At 40.3% G+C, this 22,769-nt stretch overlaps 1 protein-coding gene across 4 annotated transcripts in view; it reads left to right on the top strand.

The window, feature by feature from the left end:
- Positions 1 to 22,769, top strand: part of SH3KBP1 (SH3 domain containing kinase binding protein 1) — a 237,284-nt gene that overhangs the window by 27,638 nt on the left and 186,877 nt on the right. For 3 of the 4 annotated variants that reach the window (XM_060234045.1, XM_060234047.1, XM_060234044.1), the window contains exon 2: positions 284 to 441. In XM_060234045.1, coding sequence (XP_060090028.1) covers positions 284 to 441 — 158 coding nt within the window. The remainder of the gene's footprint in view (positions 1 to 283; positions 442 to 22,769) is intronic. The other variant, XM_060234048.1, reaches the window with a different exon arrangement.

The following is a 22,769-nucleotide window of genomic DNA, read 5'->3' as shown; positions in this document are numbered from 1 at the left end:
GTGACCACTCTGAAACTCTGAGATTCAGAATATAGGGTGGGATGTAAATCCAGTATCTTCTTCTTTTAATCTAAACTGTCAAAAAGCTGTTGGAGCAGAATTTTTCTGCACCATTAGCTTAATGTGTGGTGATTTTGAGGTTAGTTTATTAAATATAATAAATGGATTTGCAACATGCCGTTTATGTTTGATTTAAACTCTAAAATCGTAAACAATCTTTGCTGAGAACTTAAAAGTCTCCTTTCTTCTAATTCTGCAGTGTATTTGTGTGTGTTCTTTTCAGTGGAGGCGATAGTGGAGTTTGACTACAAGGCTCAGCATGATGACGAGCTGACAATCACAGTTGGTGACATAATCACCAATATCAGAAAAGAGGATGGAGGTTGGTGGGAAGGACAGCTCAAAGGCAGAAGAGGTTTGTTCCCTGACAACTTTGTAAGAGTGAGTACAAAGTGAAAACTGTTACTGTCTTGTGCTTGCTGTGTTGTTACCTTGATGAGATGCAGGACTGCATCTTAGTGATGTCTGCTGATTCTCTGTCATTATTTAAAAAAAAATACCCCAAAACATTGTAGGAATGGTGTTACAGGGACTGGCATGTAACAATAAATTTAATCCTAACATACTGCTTTATAGGATATATCTCTGTTTCCTAACTTTCTCTGATAGGATTTCCTTCCTTGTTTGTAATCAGAATAGTGTGGTAAAAATTGACACCTTGAAATGAGGGGAAAGCTGCTTATAAATCTGATAAATAAATAAATATAAATCTGATAAATAAATGTTAGACATAACTATAGTTCGCTGTTTTCATAAAGTAAAACACATAATTCATTATAATGATTCTCAGGTTCCTGTATGCTCTGTCTCAGAAAATAATCCTTAAGAAAGCCATGCAAAAACTACAGATTCTTGTCATATAAGTACTGAAAAATCAACTTGGCAAAAGAGCAGCTGTTTGTTATTTTATATACACACACATATATTATGGAAAGATCCAGTAGACAAAAAGAGGGAAAAGCAAGATAATTTAAATGTTTACAGTATTGAACTCAGTCAAATAGTTTCTCTGTAAATAGGCTAAGCAAAGAAAAATTGTAAAAGAAACATGAACACAAGTCATCCAGGGTTTGTGGTACATTGTAGAGTGTGCTCTCTGCTGCGTGTCATGAGTAAATGAAGTAGCATATTATAAAAAAGCTGGATGAGGAATACAGTTTTTATATTGGAGTAACCATTGTTTAAAATGTGCAGCAGATGAGAATAAAATGTTGAAGGTAGCATATGGAGAGAAATATAAAGCAGGGAACTGTGGTGGTAAAACTATGCCTGCTGCCTTCAGTTTGCAAAGGCAACTGTTTCTCTGATATGCTTGTAGACTGCTGGCACATATATGCTGCTTGAAAGAGCTTGCATCAGTGGTCTCTCTAGATATGTTCTTCTCCAAATGACTTCCAGAGCTGGTGAGCAGCCTCACCAGGTGCATCGCCAATGCGGGCCCTGTTGATATTAATGAGAACGTTGCAAGCTGACAGATGTTTTCCTGTGGTTCATGCATAATACTGGCAATCTGTTTGGAGGTGTGCCTGCATACAGTCTTAACTCTGTAAGCAGGAAGGACAGCTTCTTGGTGCTGGTAAATTTTAAAATGTAAAATCAGAATGGAAGTCTCTAACTTAAGTCAACCAGATTCAGATCTAATAGCACCACAGAGATCAGTAAGATTTTCAGGGTATGAACTTTAGAGTTAAAGTTCCCTTCTTAAGATACAAAAGCCTGTACCCTGAAACTCTTGCAGGTCTCTAAGGCGCTACAGGACTCAAACCTGCCACTTCTACTTTAGACCAACACAGCTACTCTCTGAAACTTGAAAACAACCAGTGAGTTTCAGTTACACCAGCTGCATAAAAAAGTAGATGAGAGATATATGATGTAATCTTAAGTTATTTGGGCCAGCCCTTGCCAGAACACCAATGTCTACCATTTGCTAGTGTTGACTATATATTTGTATTGACCTAGAGCGTGAAAAGCATGACGGCCTTAATCTTTTATACAGTTTTTGGTTTGTGTAAAAGACAACGTAACTTGAAGGATTTATGAAGTGTTTGTGAAACTGAAGGCTTTAATTGTAGGTGGCATTCTCAAATTATGTATTTACTACCACAGTCAGGTATAGACCTTAATACTGGGTTGACTTATACTTTTTATTATATCCTGCTTGGTCTAGACACCAATCTGCCAAGCATGCAGTTTGAATTTTTTAAAAATAGACCATGGAATTTCTCTCACAACAAATGTACACCATAGGAGTAGGGGTAACATCTGCTTGGGATATATAGTTTGTATGTAAAATGTACTACAAAGCCATTCTAATTTAATCTTTGAAGGTTTAGAAGTGCTGAAAATGAAGCATGGTCTTCTAGATCTCCAAAATTTTGGCTGCGTAGGTAGTATAAATAGTAAACTGTTGTGAATTAAATATTTTCCTTTGTGATTATGACTAGGTGGAGTATCTGCTTCTGCTGAACTTGTCAAAACCCATTGAATTGGGGATATCTTGCATTTATGACCACTCTGAAAGCCTTCTGAAGTGTATTACCCTATACGGTACCAACTTGCTAAAATAAAGATGAGAATCCTAGAACTTGTTCTTCAAAGGAAAAATGCAGAGGCATAACTAGATAATTTTGTACCAGAGGCAAGAATGCAAAATTGTACCTCCTATACTTGCACTGTAGTTATTTTGGTAAAAAGGTAACTACCTAAATAACAGGAATAATAACACAATGTTTATTTCAGTCACACTATAATTTTTTACATCCCTCAGCTTTGTGTGCCCAAGGCAGGTTCTTGATTTGCCTTGCCCTTGTTACAGCACTGGAATGAAGGTGGTACTCATGAATGGTACTGGCAAGCAAACTTAGTAGATATTTAAAAATCCAGGAAATCTGGAAGAGTAACATGAATCCATTGCTTGATTCATAATGAAAATATGGCAAGATACTACACTGTGATTGTTGTCATTCCTTGCCTACGACCACAGCTATCTGGCCATAAAACAAATATCTTGATGGCTATATTCAGTAGACATCTAGGAGTAAGAAAATAGTGCAGAATGTCAGCTTGTGAATATGAAGAAATGACTAGTAACAATCCAATGAATGCCAAAATAAGGAATACATTTGGTTGGATTCAGACTAAATTTCTAAATGGAAAATGGAACATTCCCATCCCCTTCCCCTTTAGACTCACTGATCACCGTGTGACCCAGAGGAACGACATGTACAGATTCTGCAGAGGGAAAGAGGAATTGGTAGAAATTGCTGATTTACTTTGTATCTAACCCATTGTGAGACCACAAAAAACTGATGTATTACATATTTAAATATTACTGTTACTTCTTCATATTATACCATCGTTGTATTGCATTGAAGTTGCATTTTGCAGTTCCATGCGTGTCTTTTGTGTATTTCTTAAACTACAAATAAGGAACGGGTCATTGAAATAAGAAAGAGAAGGCAAGTACAGCTCTAATCTTTTTCAGCTCTTAGATTTTAGCCATCTTACACTTGCAATAGTTTTGACATATGAACCCAGAAGCAAAAAAAAAAAAAATCCATTCAGTCTGATGTGCTTCCAGTAACACATAAGACCTTGCCTGGATTCTTTTCAGTCTGATATGTACCCCCCCCCCAAAAAAACCCCTCTTTTTTGAATGGTTGTTTGGTAAGAAGGAAGATGTGTACATCATGAAAGGAATGTTCTTCCCAAATTTCAGGTCTCTAGGTGCAGGGGTTTTAGCTGGGACTTGGTTTGGAGGTCAGGAGATGTGTCTTGTAACCAGGGCTTTTTTGGTAGAAAAAGCCCAGCAGGAACTCATTTGCATAATAGGCCACACCCCTGGTGTCACCATTGTTTTGCGCAGGACTTTTTGTAGAAAAAGCCCAACAGGAACTTATTTGCTTGTTTGGACACACCCTCAGACACTAAGCCAGCCAGAACTGCGTTCCTGTGCATTCCTGCTCAAAATAAAAGTTCTGCTTGTAACTCAGACCAGCCAAGCTCCACAGGAAGATTGGCAAGCCTAGTGAACTTTAGAATGTTGGGGGTGACATCAAATCTGGCGAGTTATGGAAATGACCGTTTGTTGTGACTTTCTCTGTGAGTGGGAGAAGAGGTAACACCCGCCAGCCACACTGCCTCCTTAAGGGGAAACACGTTTTACTTCTTTTTAATCCCCTTAGGGGGCGAATTTCTTAAAATCCTTTCTTAATGGTTGTCTACATCATGAAAGGAATGTTCTCCCCAAATTTCAAGTTTCTAGGTCCAGCAGTTTTGCCTTGGGCTTGATTAGGTCAGGAGACAGACAGAATTAAGCTTTTAAAATAAATTGCTGATTTTCTAATTAAGAGTTTTTAGAAAAGAATTTTCAGTGACTGTGACTTAAAGACTGGTTCAAAACAGTACAAACAGATAACTAAGGCCTGAGTATGATTTGACGTATGCAGTCTTTACCCTTTTTACATTAAATGCCTTTTAATGATTCTGTTTTTGTCTTTCAGTAATGCATCAGAAAGCAGTTTAGAATGTTGTTTGAAAGTATATTGCTGAAAATTTGGTCCTCTGCTTTTCTACTTCTGTTTGATTGTGTGTGTGTGGGGGGGGTGTGATTCTTCATTTATCTCCTAGCACTGTGTCTATACTATGCAAAATATTAAAGAGCAATTTAAGTTCGTAACTGATTTATGTCATTCTCTTGAGAGATAGGGATGTAGGAAAGAGAAAGGCAGATGCTTGTCTTTTGATTCAGGCTATTTTTGGCTTACTTAGTTGAAGATAAATATGCATTTCCTAGGGGCTTTAGCTTTCAGTTGAGTTGGAATGTTGCCCAAACTCATTTTTTCCAGTACATTTTGAAGAAGAATGTGAACTTTATTTCAGATATGTAATGTGTTCTGTTCTGGAGGTTAATGATAATCTTCAAAATAGCAAAAATCTTAAATTTTTTCTATAAACCTAGGTCTGTTGGTAGGAAAAGTTTTGGACAAAGCAGTACAATCATAGTATAGACTTCCTTCTTTAAGTCTTATGTGAATCTGGTGTTATGATGGAAGACAGAGCTGCCTGTGGTTGTGCTTAGAAACATAGCAACCTTTCCCAGTGAGAACTGGGAAATGTGGTTCTAAGATTGTCAAACTGTACAAAGAATGGCCCAAAATACATTTTACTTTTTATAGTGCAGCTGTAATTGTAGCTTGATTGCTTCTCTGTTAAGAAACCAGGAAAGGCCTAGTAGCAAAACCAGGTTTTGTACATGCATTTGAGCTCTGAAATTTGCACCATAAAGTGTCTGATGCATTATAGTGTTAATAATCGTGCATACACTGGTCTGGATCAATTTGGTAAATAAACTTCATTCTACCCACACATGTGCACACACATGTAGATAGTAAACCAAATTCTGATGTTTCATCACGTTACAAGCTTGGCAAGAAGAGTTGTTGTTTTTAATGGCATGAATCTCTTAATTACAACCTTTTTTTTTAACCTACACTGAATATTGAAAACTTATAGTGCGACTACTCAGAACTCTACTATACAGCTCCTATTAGAGGATTGTGTATTAAGTTGTTTCTAAAATCCCTTCATTACTAATGAAGAAAGGACCAGATGGAAGAAAATCCTGCAGCCTAAAGTGTCTGAATATGTTGATGCTCTAAGTGGGGTTGTGGGCCTTCAGCTATCTTGTCACTGCACTCTGAATTTTAAATTAGCAGCTGCATTGGAGAACTGCATTAATTGCTAATGAGAGAATGAAGAGCTTTCTCTATAGACAGCACTGTTGGCCACTGAGCAGGGCCCAGCTGGTACTTTCCTCTTCTTCATTTATAAACAGTAATGTCTTCAGTATATCTTCCAGTTTTCTTGTATAGCAAATAATTGTGCTTCGAGAACAGTCTTATGGTTCCAGAAGTTTCTTGAACACACTTCATATACATATTTTAGTAGCAATTATTTATCAAGTTTGCCCTTTCTTTGGTAAATATCCTTTCTGGGCCTGAGTAACGGTGGAATGGATTTCCAGAACCTCTTCATGGAAACGAAATTCTCAAAAAATGTTTAAATGTTCATGAGGGACACTTGTGTGTTTCTCCTTCATTATCCTCTTGAGAGTTCAGGCACCTCTTTATCCATAACACACAATATTGTGTGTTATACAGTAACAAGTTCCAAGCACAGTTTGGACATGTCCTTACAGCGAATCAACCGCTAAACACTCCCACCCCAGCCTTCGTAATAGTTTCCTGACTAATAGTTGTTTTGCCATGATGGTAATGTGTTGTTGTGCTGCTTATTTAACTTATACGTTTTATTTGAATTTCTTCAGCTATACTCCATGGGCCCAGTTTGGGCTGTGGACCATCAAAAAAACCCAACCATACATGTTTTAACTAAGCAAGGTTTGTCTAGTGAGTCTTGACATTTGGTACTCAAACATTGTATGTACTACTGGATCTCTTGTGGTGATTAATTTTACAAGATCTTTCTTACTGTAATGAAACTGTACAATAGTTTCCATAGGAACAAGACCATAGTAAGTGGGAGAGAAAAAATCCTTGAGAGAGCCAGAATGATAGCTGTAAAAATTATAATGATTGCAGAGTTTTAGATGACTCTGTGGAATGATTAAAATAATTTGGCTGTCAGGTTGATCAAAAGACTTAAGCCCTCTTTTGTCATTTATGTAAATTTGTTCAGCTAGACCTTGCTCGTGCGTGTGTGTGTGCGTGTGTGTGTGTATACACATGCTTCTGTCACTTGAGCTGTTTATTTTCCCACTTTAGTGTTTTTTTTTTCAGGATCAAAAATTTAAGTAATGTGTAAGGTATGAAACCTTATGAAATTTAAAACAGCTCTGTTCAAGGAATTCATTTGTGCTTTTTGAACAAGCCAGTTAATCTTAAACTAGGAATACGGTCTGTTGGGAAGGAAATACAACTGGGAGAGTTAATGCATTCACTCCCCACGCCCTGGCTGTCTCCCAGCCCCAAGTTCCCACCCACCCCTCCAACTATCCCACACCCTTGGCACTCCACTACAACCCCCACCCATGGCATTCACCCACCCTACAGATGAAGAAGAAGAAGATATTGGATTTATATCCCGCCCTCCACTCTGAAGAGTCTCAGAGCGGCTCACAATCTCCTTTACCTTCCTCCCCCACAACAGACACCCTGTGAGGTGGGTGGGGCTGGAGAGAGCTCTCACAGCAGCTGCCCTTTCAAGGACAACCTCTGCCAGGGCTATGGCTGACCCAAGGCCATTCCAGCAGGTGCAAGTGGAGGAGTGGGGAATCAAACCCGGTTCTTCCAGATAAGAGTCCGCTCACTTAACCACTACACCAAACTGGCTCTGAAACAGATGCCGGCTTCTTCCCCTGCATATGTGTGTGTGTTTCTGTGTCTGTGGTGGCTCAAAGCTCTGAACAGCCCAGAACGGAGATAAGGAAGACTAATTATGGGGAGTGCAAGAGGGCATGATGACGGTCACACAGATGTGGGGACCAAAGCAGCTTACATCATTTTCTTCTCCCCCTTTTGATCTGCTCAACAACCATGTGAGGTAGGTTAGGCTGAAAGTCTGTGACTGCTCCAAAATCACCAGGCCAGCTTCCACAGCAAGAATCTGGGTCTGACAAACCCTGCTCTGAAGCACTAACTCCTACATCACACTGGCTGTCATGGGGGAACTTCTGCTCCCGTCAAAGGCTGAAATACGCCTGGAAAGGACCTCCCCCTGCCTTTTACCAGAACCAAGCTTGGAAAGCTATGGTTGCCTAGCAACAGCCACTGAGGGAAATTGGTGGACCTGGAGGGACAGGCCAATAGGACACAAAGGCAGTTTCCCTAGATCAGCAGTCCAGGCAGCAACAGCAGCCTCTATGTGCATTCCAGGCCTCCTGATGGCTACTGGCTGCCAGACTTGCTGCCATCTGAGGAGAGGCAGGCTTTTCTTTTCAGTCATGGAAGACATGGCTGGGAGAGGGAGAGGAGCAGTCCCAGCCAGTGGGATGTAAGTACAGTTGAGCGGCGGTTGATGAGGAAGTGAGCATCATGGGCCAATGGGAGAGTTGGAACACACCAATATGCCTGGGCATGTTTGTGTGTGTATGTGTGTGTGATATTTATGGCCCCAAATCTTACCTAGCCCCTTACTAATAATGTGAAAAGCAGGCCTACAGGGGGGCCTGTGGGGGTCCTGCCACCTGACTTCATGTCAGGTTCCCCAACTCTGGTGCCCCCAACCTTCCCTTCCCTTGCCACCACTGTGAGGGTGAAAGCTGAGAAGCTGGGGGCTACCCCTCCTTCCGCCTATGATTTAAATTGCATGGGAGGGGGACCTAGGAGCAGCCACTGCCCCTCCTGCGCCATTTAAAGGGCTCACCAGTCTGATCGGCAGGCCTTTATATGGCATGGGAAAGGCGGCATCTGCTCCTCAGTAGCACTCCCATGCAATTAAAATTACAGGGGAGGAAGGGGGTGGCCCCTGGCCTCTCAGCTTTCACTCATGTGGCCCTCCAAGCAGTGGCAGGTGGGAGGAAAAGTCAGGCCCCCTGAGTTGGATGCCCTGAGTCACAACAGCAGTTGTAAGAGGAGGGAAGCCACTAAGTGCCCCCCAACTTTTTTACATGCCCCGCCCCCGACTTTTAAAATCCTGGCTACAGGCCTGGTGAAAAGCATATACTTCCCAGGACAAATGCAGTCTCTCTGTATAATTGTTGAATAACACATACGTTTGTTTAAGCGGGATGGTGGGTGAACTGCCATTAAAATGAACCTTTATTTTTGATCTTGGTAGCTCTGTCATATGCTTATAGGGCTGTCTTTCCTCCATCACATAATGCTTATAGTCCATGTTGACTATAACAAGCCCAGCGCTTTGCTGTAAGTTGCCTAAATTTCACCAAAAATCATGTGAGGCTAAGCTGTATGTTTTCTGTGGGATGCAACTAATATAATGACAGAAATTGGCAGTGCCTTTCCACAGAAAATAAAAAAAACAAAAAACCAGAGGAAGCCAGGAATAAGAATTGTTGTGGCACTTCAAGTCTACTGAACCTATGAATATGGAAGACGGTCCCTAGGAGGATAGTTTATATCCAAAATGAAATTGGAACGGTTCTTTTTATCATCGGACTGGATTCAGAATGTACTGTGATTTATGGACAGTAGCTATGTTGTGCACTGGATGGTTTCTAACTGCATTATTCTACTGTAATTCTATTATGAACTGCTGAAGGCTATTCACATTATATTGAGAAATTGTTTTGTAAATGGAGAGAGCATTTTGTTGTCTTAAAAATTTAAGGCAGTTAACACAAAAAGGTAAAACAATAAGTAACACAAATTGAAAGCACCAATTTCAATAATATGAGAAAAATATGAACTTAAAATAAATCTTGGCATGAAAGGAAATTATGGGTTTTTTCTCATTCCTGAAGGGAAGAAAAATCTAAATCTTTAGCGTGTTTTTGTTCTTTATTAGATTTAATGTGATCCCACAAGAGATAATAAACCTTCATAGTTGGAAGCACTATTTTCATGAAGGCACTACTACTAATAATTATTGTATGGCATTGTGTGTAAAATTGTCAGGAGATATGAAGATTGTCTGGCAGCTGTAAGCTGTAGCTCTTAGCATTATGCTGATGGTGAGCTAGATTTGGTTTAGGGACCAAGAGAGCTCTGATAGAACTGTGACTGTCCCAAGGTCACTCAGCTGGCTTAATATGGAGGAGTGGGAAATTGAACCTGGTTCTCCAGATTAGAGTCCTCTGCTCTTAACCACTACACGAAACTGTCTCTGTCTCCTGAAGGTACTGTTTAAAGTAGACCCTGTTTCTTCTTGAACTAACAGCTTGTTCACTTCTACTTTGTCACTGTAGAAAATGTGGAAGGAAATGCATATCTTTCTGCTAATCTACAAAAGCAGATGTTGAAGAAATCTAACTGTTCACTTCCTCCTCTGAACACTTAGAGGTAAAAGGAAGGAACAAAGACTGTGCTGTTGAAATGTTGAGGTTCAAAACGCTGCTCTTAAAATATTGATGCAAATATATTAACAGTTAATATTACAATTGCTGTTTAATTGAAATGTCAGAAGTTTAAAAATGAATCAGTTTAATTTGTTTGGCACAAATTCACAACTTTTAAATTCGTTAAAAAGCATTTATTCATGAAATGGTACAGCCTTGCAACTAGTTTTACAATCTGTCTTCAGACCAGTTTGTCAGCAGGATATCCAACCATACGAAATTGGGGAACCCAGTTACTATATCAGTAGTTTTTCTTAATCTGGGGGCGGGAGAACATTTTACCTGGAGTCCATAGGGTCTTGACTTTTCAAGTCCAGTCACTGTTTCCTTATGCAGGTCATTTTATTTACCAATCCAGACCCCTAAAGGTGTGGCTTGTTTCACCAGCCTCAGGGTTACACTGCATTACATAGGAGAAGAGTCTCTGTCTTCTCCTGCTGTCTCTTCCCATTTCCACTTCCTCCTTTTTTATAGCCCCAGCGTCACACCTGGTCCTTGAGTTAGAGTCACTCTCTTCTCCTGCCCTACCTCAAAACACCTGGGCCCAAGGAGATGTTGTTCTTCCATTCAGGCTTGCTCATTACCTCCACACCCTTTAATTTTCTTGGGCCAGACTGCAAAAACTGCCATTCTGCTGAGGCTATTCTGAGTGCAGATTTAATAGTTAGGAGGACCTGTTACTTTAGACTCACATCCATGTGAATGCAGCACTTTCCAGATTGCCCCAAATGTATATTAAATTGTCGGAGTCAGAAGACTTGCCATATCTCACTTCTAAGAGCAGCTGGCTTAAGCTTTATACTCAGCAGCAGCAATGTTGCGTGTCTGGGCAGTGATCCCACATAAAGGCTATAAGGAAGCTGACAGGTGAGGTAGCTGTGCAAATGACATGCATATGAAAAAGACAGATGAACTTATATGCAAAAAGTGAGACAATTTAAAAAGTAAGCTTTTATAGTACCCACAGCACTACTGACAATTTTTTGTTGCTTTTTAGCAGACCTATAGATACAGTTGGGAAAGCAGCAAAAATACATGAACAATGAAGGATATTTTTACATTAGAAATTAACTTCTGCAGCCTTGCCAGTATACTTCCAATCAATGAGCATGAAGAATAGTTGCAAGGAAAGTTGTTTACCTCTATCACTTGGTGCATGGTAAAGACTCTTCTAGAAGGCATTTGGAAGTTGAGAATCTTGTTTGGTTTTCTTTACACCATCTGTTGTTCTCTGCATCTTTCTTTGTTGTTCTGAATTGTTTTTCATTTCCATTTTTGTTTCCATTTTGTCAGATGACTTGAGTGACCTGATCACAGGATTAAATAGAAATGTTTTAAATGGATATGCTAGAATGTCATTTTAGAGACTGCTCCAGGGTATTTCAGTACTTCATACTTAATATCTTCCCACTCTGAAAAGTTCCCTGAACACTGAATACATTTTGTTCGGGTAGAGTTGGTGGTTTTAGGAGGAAGACTGAGTTTCAGAAGCACTGTTATTCATCTGTAAATTCGCATTTCTGCACTGGATCATGTCAATGTGACTCTTCAGTTGGTGTAGTGGTTAAGTGCGCGGACTCTTATCTGGGAGAATCAGGTTTGATTCCCCACTTCTCCACTAACACCTGCTGGAATCAGGTCAGTCATAGTTTTTGTAGGAGTTGTCCTTGAAAGGGCAGCTGCTGTAAGAGCTCTCTCAGCCCCACCCACCTCACAGGTTGTCTGTTGTGGGGGGAGAGGTAAAGGAGATTGTGACCGCTCTGAGACTCTAAGATTCAGAGTGTAGGGCGGGATATAAATCCAATATCATCATCTTCTTCTAAAGTGTCCCATTGTTTTGCTTTGATCTTTATTTATACTCTGATTTAGTGACCTGTCTTTTTAGAATGCTTATAATTAACCAGTAGGTTTGTTTTCATAAAATTTAGAGGTTATCTGTGATACAGGCAGCAATGTGATGCTGAACTACACTTGTGTAAAGGACATATGAAGATTTCTGAACGGGGCCAGGCTTGAAGTTTAATATCTTTCACTGGTTGATTACTGCCTTTGTTCAGGGAGCACAGATAATTCTGACGCACATTATAAAATCCAATTAAATGGTTTTCAGATCATTGAAAATGTGATACTAATGTGCCTTATAGACCGTGATGGTTTGATTTTTGTAGCACCCATTATCTATTAGTATAGAAAAATATTTTCAAATGGCCTTTTGTAAGTAACAATTATGGGTTACCAGATATCCTCTTTTTAGAGGACATGTCCCTTTGTGTGTGTGTTTGTGCATCCTCTTTTGGGTTCTTAAAAAAAAAACTGATTAAAATGTCTTTGTGTTAGAAAGTTAAGAATTTTACTAGTTAGTAGTAATGACCATGGCTTAAGTAGTAGGGATGTTTAAAATGAGATTTATCATAGTGATCATTTGTTTGAAGTAGTCAGTATGGAATATGGGTTTTTTTGCTTTTCAAAATATGGTAACTGTAGGTTATAGCCATGATGCCAGTTACAGTATAATAGAGTACAAACTTCTGTTCAAAGTGGATTTTGAAAGAAAAGGTAACAACTGAGTGCACAGCTGCACATGTTTATGCATTGTTTCCAAAAAGTTTTAAACACACAAGTATGTTGTGGTTTGTATTCCTCTTCATGTTTAAACTAGACAGTAAACACTAAACTAGGAGTGAAATTGAAATTCTAAGAAAAGCTGCACTATTTTACAGTTGCAGAGTTTTCTGGATGATGCTTCCATCTTAGATCCTCACTAGTCCGGCTTTCGCCCGTGTCATGGGACGGAGACAGTGCTGGTCACCTTGGTAGATGACCTCCAGAGGCATTTGGATCAAGGTGGCGTGGCAGTGCTGATGTTGTTGGATCTATCGGCTGCGTTCGATACGGTTGACCATCGGTTATTGACCCGCCGCCTCACCGACGCAGGGATTCGGGGGTTGGCCTTACAATGGCTTTTCTCCTTCATTGATGGTCAGGGACAAGGGTGGCAATTGGGGGAGAGTTGTCCCAGAGGCACTTACTAGATTGCAGGGTTCCACAAGAGGCAGTGCTCTCTCCGATGTTATTTAACATCTACATGTGCCCCCTTGCCCAGATTGCCCGAAGGTATGAGCTTGGGTGTCATCAATATGCAGATGACACCCAGCTCTATCTATTAACGGATGGTCGGCCTGACTGCGTTCCAAAAAATCTGGACCTGACGCAGCAAGCCATGGCAGGTTGGCTCAGGCTGAGTAAGTTGAAGCTGAATCCAACGAAAACAGAGGTCCTTTGCCTAGGTCGTGGCAGTCTGGGAAGGGAAATCCCTCTTCCAGTTTTTGATGGTGCGCCATTGAAAGTGGCACGCAAGGTCAAGAGCTTGGAGGTTCTATTGGAGCCTTCCTTGTCAGTGGAGGTCCAGATAGCAGCCACTTTTAAATCCACTTTTTTCCACCTTAGGCAGGCAAGGCAGTTGTCTCCCTTCTTAGAGTGTGACAACTTGAGATTGGATTACTGTAATGCCCTCTACATGGGGCTGCTCTTGTGCCGAACCCGGAAGTTGCAGCTAGTGCAGAATGCGGCGGCCAGGCTGTTACTAGGGCCTCCTGAAGTGGGAGCACATACAGCCAGGGCTGCGTGAACTGCACTGGCTGCCAATTGTATAGCAGATTCATTACAAAGTGCTGGTCATTACCTTTAAAGCCCTATATGGCTGAGCACCTGCCTACCTTAGGGACCGTCTCTTCCCATATGTGACCCAGAGAGTGCTGAGATCAGGTGCACAAAATCTTTTGACAATCCCTGGGCCGAAGGAAACCAAATTGAAGGGTATGAGAGTAAGGGCCTTTTCGATCGCAGCTCCGCACTGGTGGAACCAACTACTGGATGAAGTGCGGGCCCTGTGGAGTCTGGTTCAATTCCATAGGGCCTGCAAGACTACCCTTTTCCAACTGGCCTTCTTTTAGTCTACTACATATGGCCATCATAAATTACAAGAAGAGAACTACATATGGCCATCATAAATTACAAGAAGAGAACTACATATGGCCATCATAAATTACAAGAATAGAACATCTAGAACATAGCACTTGTAAATGTTAGTTTTTAACTTTTGATGGTTTTAATTACAGTGGTTTTAAATAGCAACTATTATGAATTATATATTGTATTGATATAATGTTTATATTGTAATTATGTATCTATCATATGTTGTGAGCCGCCCTGAGCCTGCTGCGGCGGTGAGGGCGGGATATAAATAAAATATTATTATCATTAAAGAGAGCCATTTTGATGGAGTGGTTAAATGTGCAGACTCTTATCTGGGAGACCTGGGTTTGATTCCCCACTCCTCCACTTGCAGCTGCTGGAATGGCCTTGGGTCAGCCGTAGCTCTCACAGAGCTGTCCTTGAATTGGCAGCGTCTGTGAGATCTCTCTCAACCCCACATACCTTACAGGGTGTCTGTTGTGGGGAGGAAAGTAAAGGAGATTGTAAACCACTCTGAGATTCAGAGTGAAGGGCAGGGTATAAATCCAGTATCATCATAATCATTGGGGGAAGGGGGTGTCCAGTGGTTCCCCATAGGTGAGGTGGTGCCTCAGGCAGCTACCTACCTCACCTTCTCTCATGCGCTGGCTATGGTAACAAAAGAGGTGTCTGATTTAGAAATGTTGCTCTTTTATTGCTGGGTTGAGTACAACTGGCACTTAAGAAACGTCCACCAAGCAAACAGACCCTAGAGAGCTGCTGCCAGTCTGAGTAGACAATATTGACTTTGATGGACCAAGGGTCTGATTCAGTATAAGGCAGCTTCATATGTTCATATGAAGAGGCTTTACTCTCTCTCTCTGGTAACCCACCTCCACCACCACCTGACTTTTGTAAATAATTGCTCACTGGGAAGGTCAGGACTCCCAGCTTCCTTTCTAAGATCTGAGGCCTTGCCTCTGTGTCTCTCACTGCCCAGTGCTTGGTCACCATGGGGACAGTTTACTGCCTTATGCACCTTTGGGGAAATAGTCACTTGCCAGCTATATGCCCTCCCCCTGGCATTCCCTTTTAAAAATAGTGTGTCCAACAAGGAAAGAACCACTACCAGCAACAAAAGTTAATAAAGTATTTATTAAAAAGAAAATGTTCATAAGCATACTTTTAGCACAGCACCAGATTGAGCAAGGAATTCAAAAGAAATGGGTAAAATCAAATCCTGTCTCTCTATACATGCTTTATCAGCTAAAATATAAAACAATCTTAAAGCTTAAGGAAGTTGCAAATTTCTGTGGAGTACCATTACCTTGAAGCTTTCAGTAGCTCCACAGGCCCAGCACATGGCTAATAGCCATCTCCTCTAAGACCTCATTTAAGAGTTCTGTCTGCCCTGATGAACCCAGCACAAACAAAAAATCCCTTCCTCATTGCTCCTCTTGGTTTTATCACCTCTCTTTTCCCCACCCAATGACTAGGTCAGAAAAATGTTTCCTGGAGCTTCTCCCTGGAGATTATTCTTGAAGCCTTTCTAGTCTAAAGTCCACCAAATCTCTGCTGCCTGGTTAGGGAAGGGGTAGGGGTGAGCCTGGAAAGCAATTGACTGTCTTCCTCCTCCCTGCCTGTTCTCTGCCCAGAGGAGGAAAAAAAATTCCAAAACTCAGAATGAAGGTTTTGCTTATTTCAAACCTCCAAAAGAAAAATGCAATTCTTCACAAAAAACATTAATTGTGTCAAATAGAAGTACTGGTGCAAGCGGAAGCCCACTCTTTTACAGAGACTACCCTAGTGCATACCAAATTTATTTATAGGATCTACCTTTCTGTCATCCTGTTAACAGAACTTGTTGTGACCTGAGGTACTCATGGCTTTTTATGGTGGAACAGAAGCCTATATGCTTAACTACAAAAAGTTTGTTATTGTTGTTACCTTACAAAATTTATACCACACTTTCTGCCATCATCACGGTCACCAAGGTGGGTAAGATTAAAAACATAATAAAAACAAATATTAAAAATCAACCAAAACATATCATTAAAACAATTAAAATACACATACATAAAACAATAATTAAAAACAGGGCAAGTAGGATGACTCACTAAGGAAACGCTAGAGGAAACAAAGTATTCACCTGCTAGTAGAAGATGGCAACAAAAGGGGACAGGCAAGTCTCTGAGGAGAATTTTGGTGTGACTACCAAGGCCCTCTTCTGTATTGTCAGAACCTGAGGGCACCTGAAACATGATCTCATATTATAACTGTAGCTGTCGGATAGGTTTGTAGGGGTGTAGGCATGCTGGTCCCAGGCCATGTAGGGCTTTAAAGGTCAACATCTGCTCCTTGAATTGTGTATGGAAGCAAATTGGGTACCAGTGTAGATAGACCAAGACTGTAATGATCTAGTCCTTACAACCCAGACATCATTTCAGGTTTTCTCCAGTGTTTCTAAAATCAACTATAGGTGTGACAACCCAGCTGTATCTCCAGACTACCGCACGTAGTTGTTTTATGCAGATGTTGAAAAGCAAAATAGTGCCTCCCAGTCACAGCCGATCAATGTGGTCCAGAAGGATACTATGATCAATCGTACTGAAAGCAGCTGAGAAGTCCAGGAGAACCAACAGAGTTGCACCTCTCTGTCAATCTCCTGGCAGAGGTCATCCCCCAGTCCCATAACCAGGCCTGAAACTAGATTGGAAGAGATCCAAATAATATAAATTTTCATCCAAAAATGCTTGATGTTGTCTAGCCACCACACATTCTTTCACATTGCTGAAGGATGGACTGGTCAATAGTTATTAAAATCTCCTGGGTGCAGGATAGACTTTTTTAATAGCAGTTCTTTATTCACAGTCATCCGACCAGCTTAATACAAACAAAAACAAAATCATAAAAACAAACCCATCACCTCTTACACAAAATTCCTGACTCCTACTATTACACATATTGTTAAAACTCATAACCAAGATTTACATTCTCAATTTCCTTCCTTTCCAACTGAGCAGCATAACAGAAACGGGCAATCTTAGATGAAACATCAGAATGAGCGTCAGACAGGAGGAAGGGACTTCTTTAATAGTATATACACCACAACGTTTCAAGGCAAGGATGACTACCCCCCTTCTCTTTCATTTCAGAAACAACTATGAGCTACTGTCAGAGTCTGTATTGCAGCCGCACTCATGCAGAGCAAAAAGACACTTTTGCATGCCCCTTTCTTGTGCTATATATTCCTGTAGCCTAAACAGATACATGGTCAGATTAGAGAATGCATACAGGGAAAATGTGTTTTATGAAGCCACTAGAGAATCCTCCCAAAAGAGGTGGGAAACTTTGTACAGCTGTCAAAACATGTCAAAATATTAAAGTTATCTTGAGCATTCCCTGAGCCCTCTGGATTATACAAAAATATTCTTTTCTAAATAATGGGTCTGCAATTTAGGATGGGTGCTACTAAGTTTATTCAATTCCAAAAGAGAAACAATAGTGCTTTTCCCCCTGAGACATTGTAAAAATGCATCAAAGTGATTTTTGGCATCTTGGAAAATTAATTAAAATTTGAATGTGTGCTTGAGGTTGCGCGGTACAACTGCAAATGATGACAAACAGGCAGACCTGTCAAATAGTAACAAGATAATGATGAACAGCTGTGTTGATATGCAATCGTCTTCCTTGTGTTTATTAATTTAATTAATTATTCCTTAGAATTCCACTAGGTCTTTACTATATCATCATACAGTCCCCTCAGATACGGCATTTAACATTTTTCTTTCTTTATTCTATTTCCCATGTTCGTTTAATTAGTTTCTTACTGAAGTTTCATTGTAACATCTAAGGAAGTAAATCTTAATGTCACATGTTAAATGCTTAACATAGCATTTATGCTGTGGTGTCTCACAGGGTACCATCTAGTCTTCCTTACTTTTTAATATGTATATGAAACTTCTGGGAGAAGTCATCCAAACATTTGGAGTGAGGTACCACAACATGCAGACAATATCGAGCCCTATTTCTCTATAACAGCAGATATCTAGTGGGTCTGTGTCTGTCCTGAACCAAATGCTTGGAGAAGGTAATAGTATTGATGTGAGACAATGAGTGGAGGTTAATCTAGGCTAGACTGAGGATCAGTTGGTCAATTATTGTCACTCGAGGAATGAGTAGTCAGCCTGTTTTGGAAGGTGGCTTTACACCCCTTGAAACTGCTGGTGAATACTGGACTATGGTTGGAACCACATGTCTTCTCTGTGATACATAGCACGTTTTATCAGCTTTAGCTTATATACCACCTGTTGCAAGTCTTTGAAAAGCACAACTTGGCTATGATATTCCATGTCATAAACATGTTTAGGTTGTAATGCACTCTGTGAAAGGCTGCCTTTGAAACACAGAATTAGACCTTTGAAGACCAGTTGTCCATTATAGCCCCCAAGAAAGGTCCCAATGGGCTGGAGAATAGTATCTCCTGCGTCTCCACAGCTGGGCTCAGCTGGCCTGCAGGAAAGAGGGAAATTGCCCTGGCTGAGCACTATCAATTGTTGGTAGAGGAAGTGTACATTCCAGTTGAATCCAAATAAGCCATGTTGGTGAGGGGACACAGAGGAAGGAAAGGGGCCCTTTCCAGTGCCATTTTGCCCTATCAGATAAAGACTGGGAATTTAATTTAGTACAACATGCAGTAGTTGAATATACTAATCATATTATTTCTGTATTGGAACTTCTGCATGTCTGTTACTGGCACAAATCAAAATGCTGGTGCTTAACTTTAAATTACTTATGACTCGTGTATTTGAAGGACTGCCTTCACCTGTACTGTCCTCTACATCATTGTCCTACTAGCAGTGATCTCTTCCACAGAGATTTCTCAGTGGTGGCTGCCCAGTTGTGGAATGCAAATAACTGTTGCCTATCTGATTAGCTTTTAGATACCAGAGTGAAAATGCTGCTTTTTTCTGCAGTATCTGATAACTTTTAACTTCTATGGCCTGCCCTTTGGTTGCAAATTTGTGTTACTAATTTTTTGGGAGGTTTTGTTTTGTTTTTTTGCTATGAATTGTATTGTTGGGACATTATAAATCATTTTGTTTTAAACTAATTGTGTTATTCATATAATTCGATTTTCAGCCACTTTTGGGCAAGAGTTTTGAGAGATAAAGTAGAAATATTTTAAGTAAACAATTTTTTGTTGGAACTAGTCTAGCTGAATCTAGACCTAAAGTTCTTGTTCTCCAGCTCAAGGTCAGTTACTGGAAGTGGACTGGAGCCTGAAGCACCAAAGGAAGGAGATAGTTCTCTGTTGACCTGGCTAGAATAGAAGACCAGGGTTCTGCTAGAATGGCTCAAAGCCAATCCATTCTGGAACTTCATTCTTTCTGCTATTTGTAGTGGTTAGTTCTGCTTAATTAGCCAAAGTGAACCTCAAAATTAAGCCTTTAACTATTTTTTGTTGCACTGAGTTTAAAATGTTAAGACAATGAGAGAGGGCAGATGGACTAATTTTAGCTATGTAAGTATGTAGTAACATATGTCAAACTTAGGGAAGCGAGTAGGCACAACAAACGGGAAATAACTCAAGGACATGAAAGGAAGGCTACAAGAAGCTACAGAAATTCAGTGAAGACACAGAGAGAGGGAGAGCGAGAAACAGAGAGTTGAAGAGTTACAGTCAGATGTGTTTAATAAAAAGACTTTGCCTATAGTCTTGCCTGACTCTCAACTAATTACAAGCCATACATGAAACATTATGGTAGCAATTTAGCAGAACTGCTGTAACAACTATTAAAACAGCAAAGACTTTGCAATATTCAAGACCTGTACCACCAGAGGTGAGGAGCTGAGCTGTTTGTGGAGCTTGTCTTTGAGGATGACGAAGCAAAGTGAAAATTAAAGCTGGTACACTGTTTTCTTGGAATGAAAGGAAGAGAGGCATGTTGGTCTCTTGGCCTTGACATTGCTTGTATCCTGCAATAGTTATCCAAGTCACTAGATAGATACTATATTATGTAAACAGAACAGAATGGCAGAGCACAATCAATTCTTTATGAGGCAGCAAGTGCTGAAGAAGGGCTGATGCTTATGTAACTGTATGAAGGATACTAGAAGCAACTTGTAATTTTGAGATAATAATGGATTCTCTGATCAGAGGCATAGCTGTCTGGAAATTGCCAGGGCAGCAGACATTTATAAAAACAAGATCAGAATATTAACAGATGCAAGTACATGCTGCATAGTTATAGTTATGGCTGTACCACAAGCAGGAAGGGCAGCCTAGTGAAGGGTCACCGAGAATGCAATGCTTGTATAGTAGGAAATAACATGAAAAAAAGAAAAGCATATGGACTACAACACAGAGGATGTGGCAAACTAAATCATTTCCAAAGTCAGTCCAGGAAGAAACTTCAGAGACTGGCAGTGTGAACAATGCAGAAAGGACAGTGATAAGTCTGAAGGTTATGAGGAAATCTTAAGTTTGGTTTTGGGACAGACTGGAATATCTGATACATACTCAACTGTACAGTTTGCTGTTATGTTATTGAACAAACATCCAGCTCATTTTCAACTGGATTGTGGAACCACTTGAAATTTGCTGCCCCTGGTGCCTGTTAATGAAAAGACACACATGGAACCATGTGGCTTGGTACCATGGATAAGAAAAGCATTGTGAAACCTGTGGGCAAGTAGGCTCGAGTACGATAAACAATCTCTGATTCTTGGTATTTTATAGTGGGGAACGGTTTGTGGATCAATGATATAGCAGAACAAAACATGAGTCCAGTAGCGCTTTAAAGTCCAACGGAATTTTCCAAGATGCAGACTTTCATGAGTTAAAGCTCAGGATGAATGGTTGTGAAAGAACCCAAGATGGCCAAGACATGCCGAAGAGTAAGTAGGAGAGAAAACAATACTTGTCTCCAGAGAAGTATAAGAAAACCGCTCCAAGATGAAGAAACATGTATCACTGTGCACATCACAGAACAAGACAACCAAACTGCAGAAAGGGAAAAGACAGAGTCTCAGTACCCCAGATGTTAAAAGCAGGGATCCATATATTTTCATCCTTGATTGCCAGAATACACCTTCACAAGAACAAAGTTGGAATCCAGTAGCAACCTTAGGACCAACAAAGACCTTCACAGTTACAAGATTTGAATGAAACCCCTGCTCAGGGCTGGAGTATCCAAGGACAAATTCATTGCTGCCTTTGGGTTCTAATTTACTGCCACTAGAAGGCAAGTGAACCAAACCTATATCAGAACAGAAGTTATGACAAGCTTGTAAATACAATTCAGCCAAGTATTTTACCAAATTGCAAGTGACCAGGAAGAAGGGCAGAAGTTCAGTGTCAAGTGACTACACTAGCATTTGAGGTATTAACCCTGGAGAGCCAACGTTAGAAACCCAAGCCTTGGTTCCTCTGGGTCATCACTCCGTATTGCTTGAGCAGCACCCAGGCCTGTGGGTCTTCAAGGTTAAATGCACCCAAATAAAGCAGACATTTTATTTATTTGTGTGTGTGTGTGTGTGTGCTTAAAAGGATATTACTATGCAGCATATAAAATAAAATTAAAAACCTACTTTTCTATTTACTACCAGGTATTAGATGGCGCACCTTCTTGCAGCATAAGAGTCCAAGCTGGAGCTTAAAGTGTTCTATAATCGCAGTCTATCATGATGAAATACACCATATCAACATACTAGCATGGCTTTCCTCTGGCCTATAGCCCTATTATAGTCTATTATAGTCTTTTACCCTCTAGCAACAGGTGATTTCTCAGATCCAATCAGGAATCTGTCTTGATGGAACTTTCTAGAAGATGTTAAAGTCCAGCCTTAATCCCCTCTCCCATCTGGTTACATAACTGAGCACAGATTCAAATGATTAACCAATTACTACATTCTTGAATCTGGCCTCAAAGGAGATAAGGATGGTATCCACAGGAAGGCCCAAACCATGAACACCTGCAAGCCACAGCAGGCCCGCTAATAATCACATTAACTCTTAAAGGAAATTAGGGTGCTTTGGTTCACAGCCAACCTTGAGGGAAATAAAAGGCCCTTAAGGAGAAGCACCAATCCTATAGATACTGCATCAGCAGGCAAAGAGAAAGAGAAAACTCCAGAACAAACTACCACTCTAGTTTTAAGTCTCCAAACAGAAGGAAGCCCAGATTTCCCAGTTTCTGTTGCCCAATGGAACAAGAGACTATCTAGTTAAACTCAACCTTTTCTAGATCCCACAGATGTTATTTATTTGCAAGAAAAAAAAATAACTTCTGTAGTACAACAAAAACTTGTGCACATCAACTACCTTACTGTCTTAAAAGGCTATGTCTTATTTGAAGTTTTCTTTATTCTTTGTTGTTTCCTTTGTTCATTAAAGGAAAGAAACGTTTATGTTTGTGGAACTGAGTAAGTGAGCTAGGAAAGCAGACAGAGGAAGTAAGCCAGGGCCACAGGGAAAGATAGAAGTGAGAGAGCAGCTACAGGAAGTTACTCAATAGAGAAGCATAGGGGGCTGAGGAGCTGGAACCAGGTTTGTTTAATGAAATACTTTTCCATATTACTCTTGCTCACTCTCAGCTAATAACAAACTCCACATGAAACAAAAACAAAAAGGAATTAAAGCAGTATCATTTTTATAGTTGCGTTAATGCTTCATTGCATTTGGGGGTCACATAGTTTTAGGCTACTGTGACGGGTT

This window comes from Heteronotia binoei, chromosome 3 (assembly GCF_032191835.1).
Source record: "Heteronotia binoei isolate CCM8104 ecotype False Entrance Well chromosome 3, APGP_CSIRO_Hbin_v1, whole genome shotgun sequence".
Taxonomy (NCBI): domain Eukaryota; kingdom Metazoa; phylum Chordata; class Lepidosauria; order Squamata; family Gekkonidae; genus Heteronotia; species Heteronotia binoei.
The sequence above is the reverse complement of the archived record's forward strand: the minus strand, read 5'-3'. Positions and strand labels throughout refer to the sequence as shown.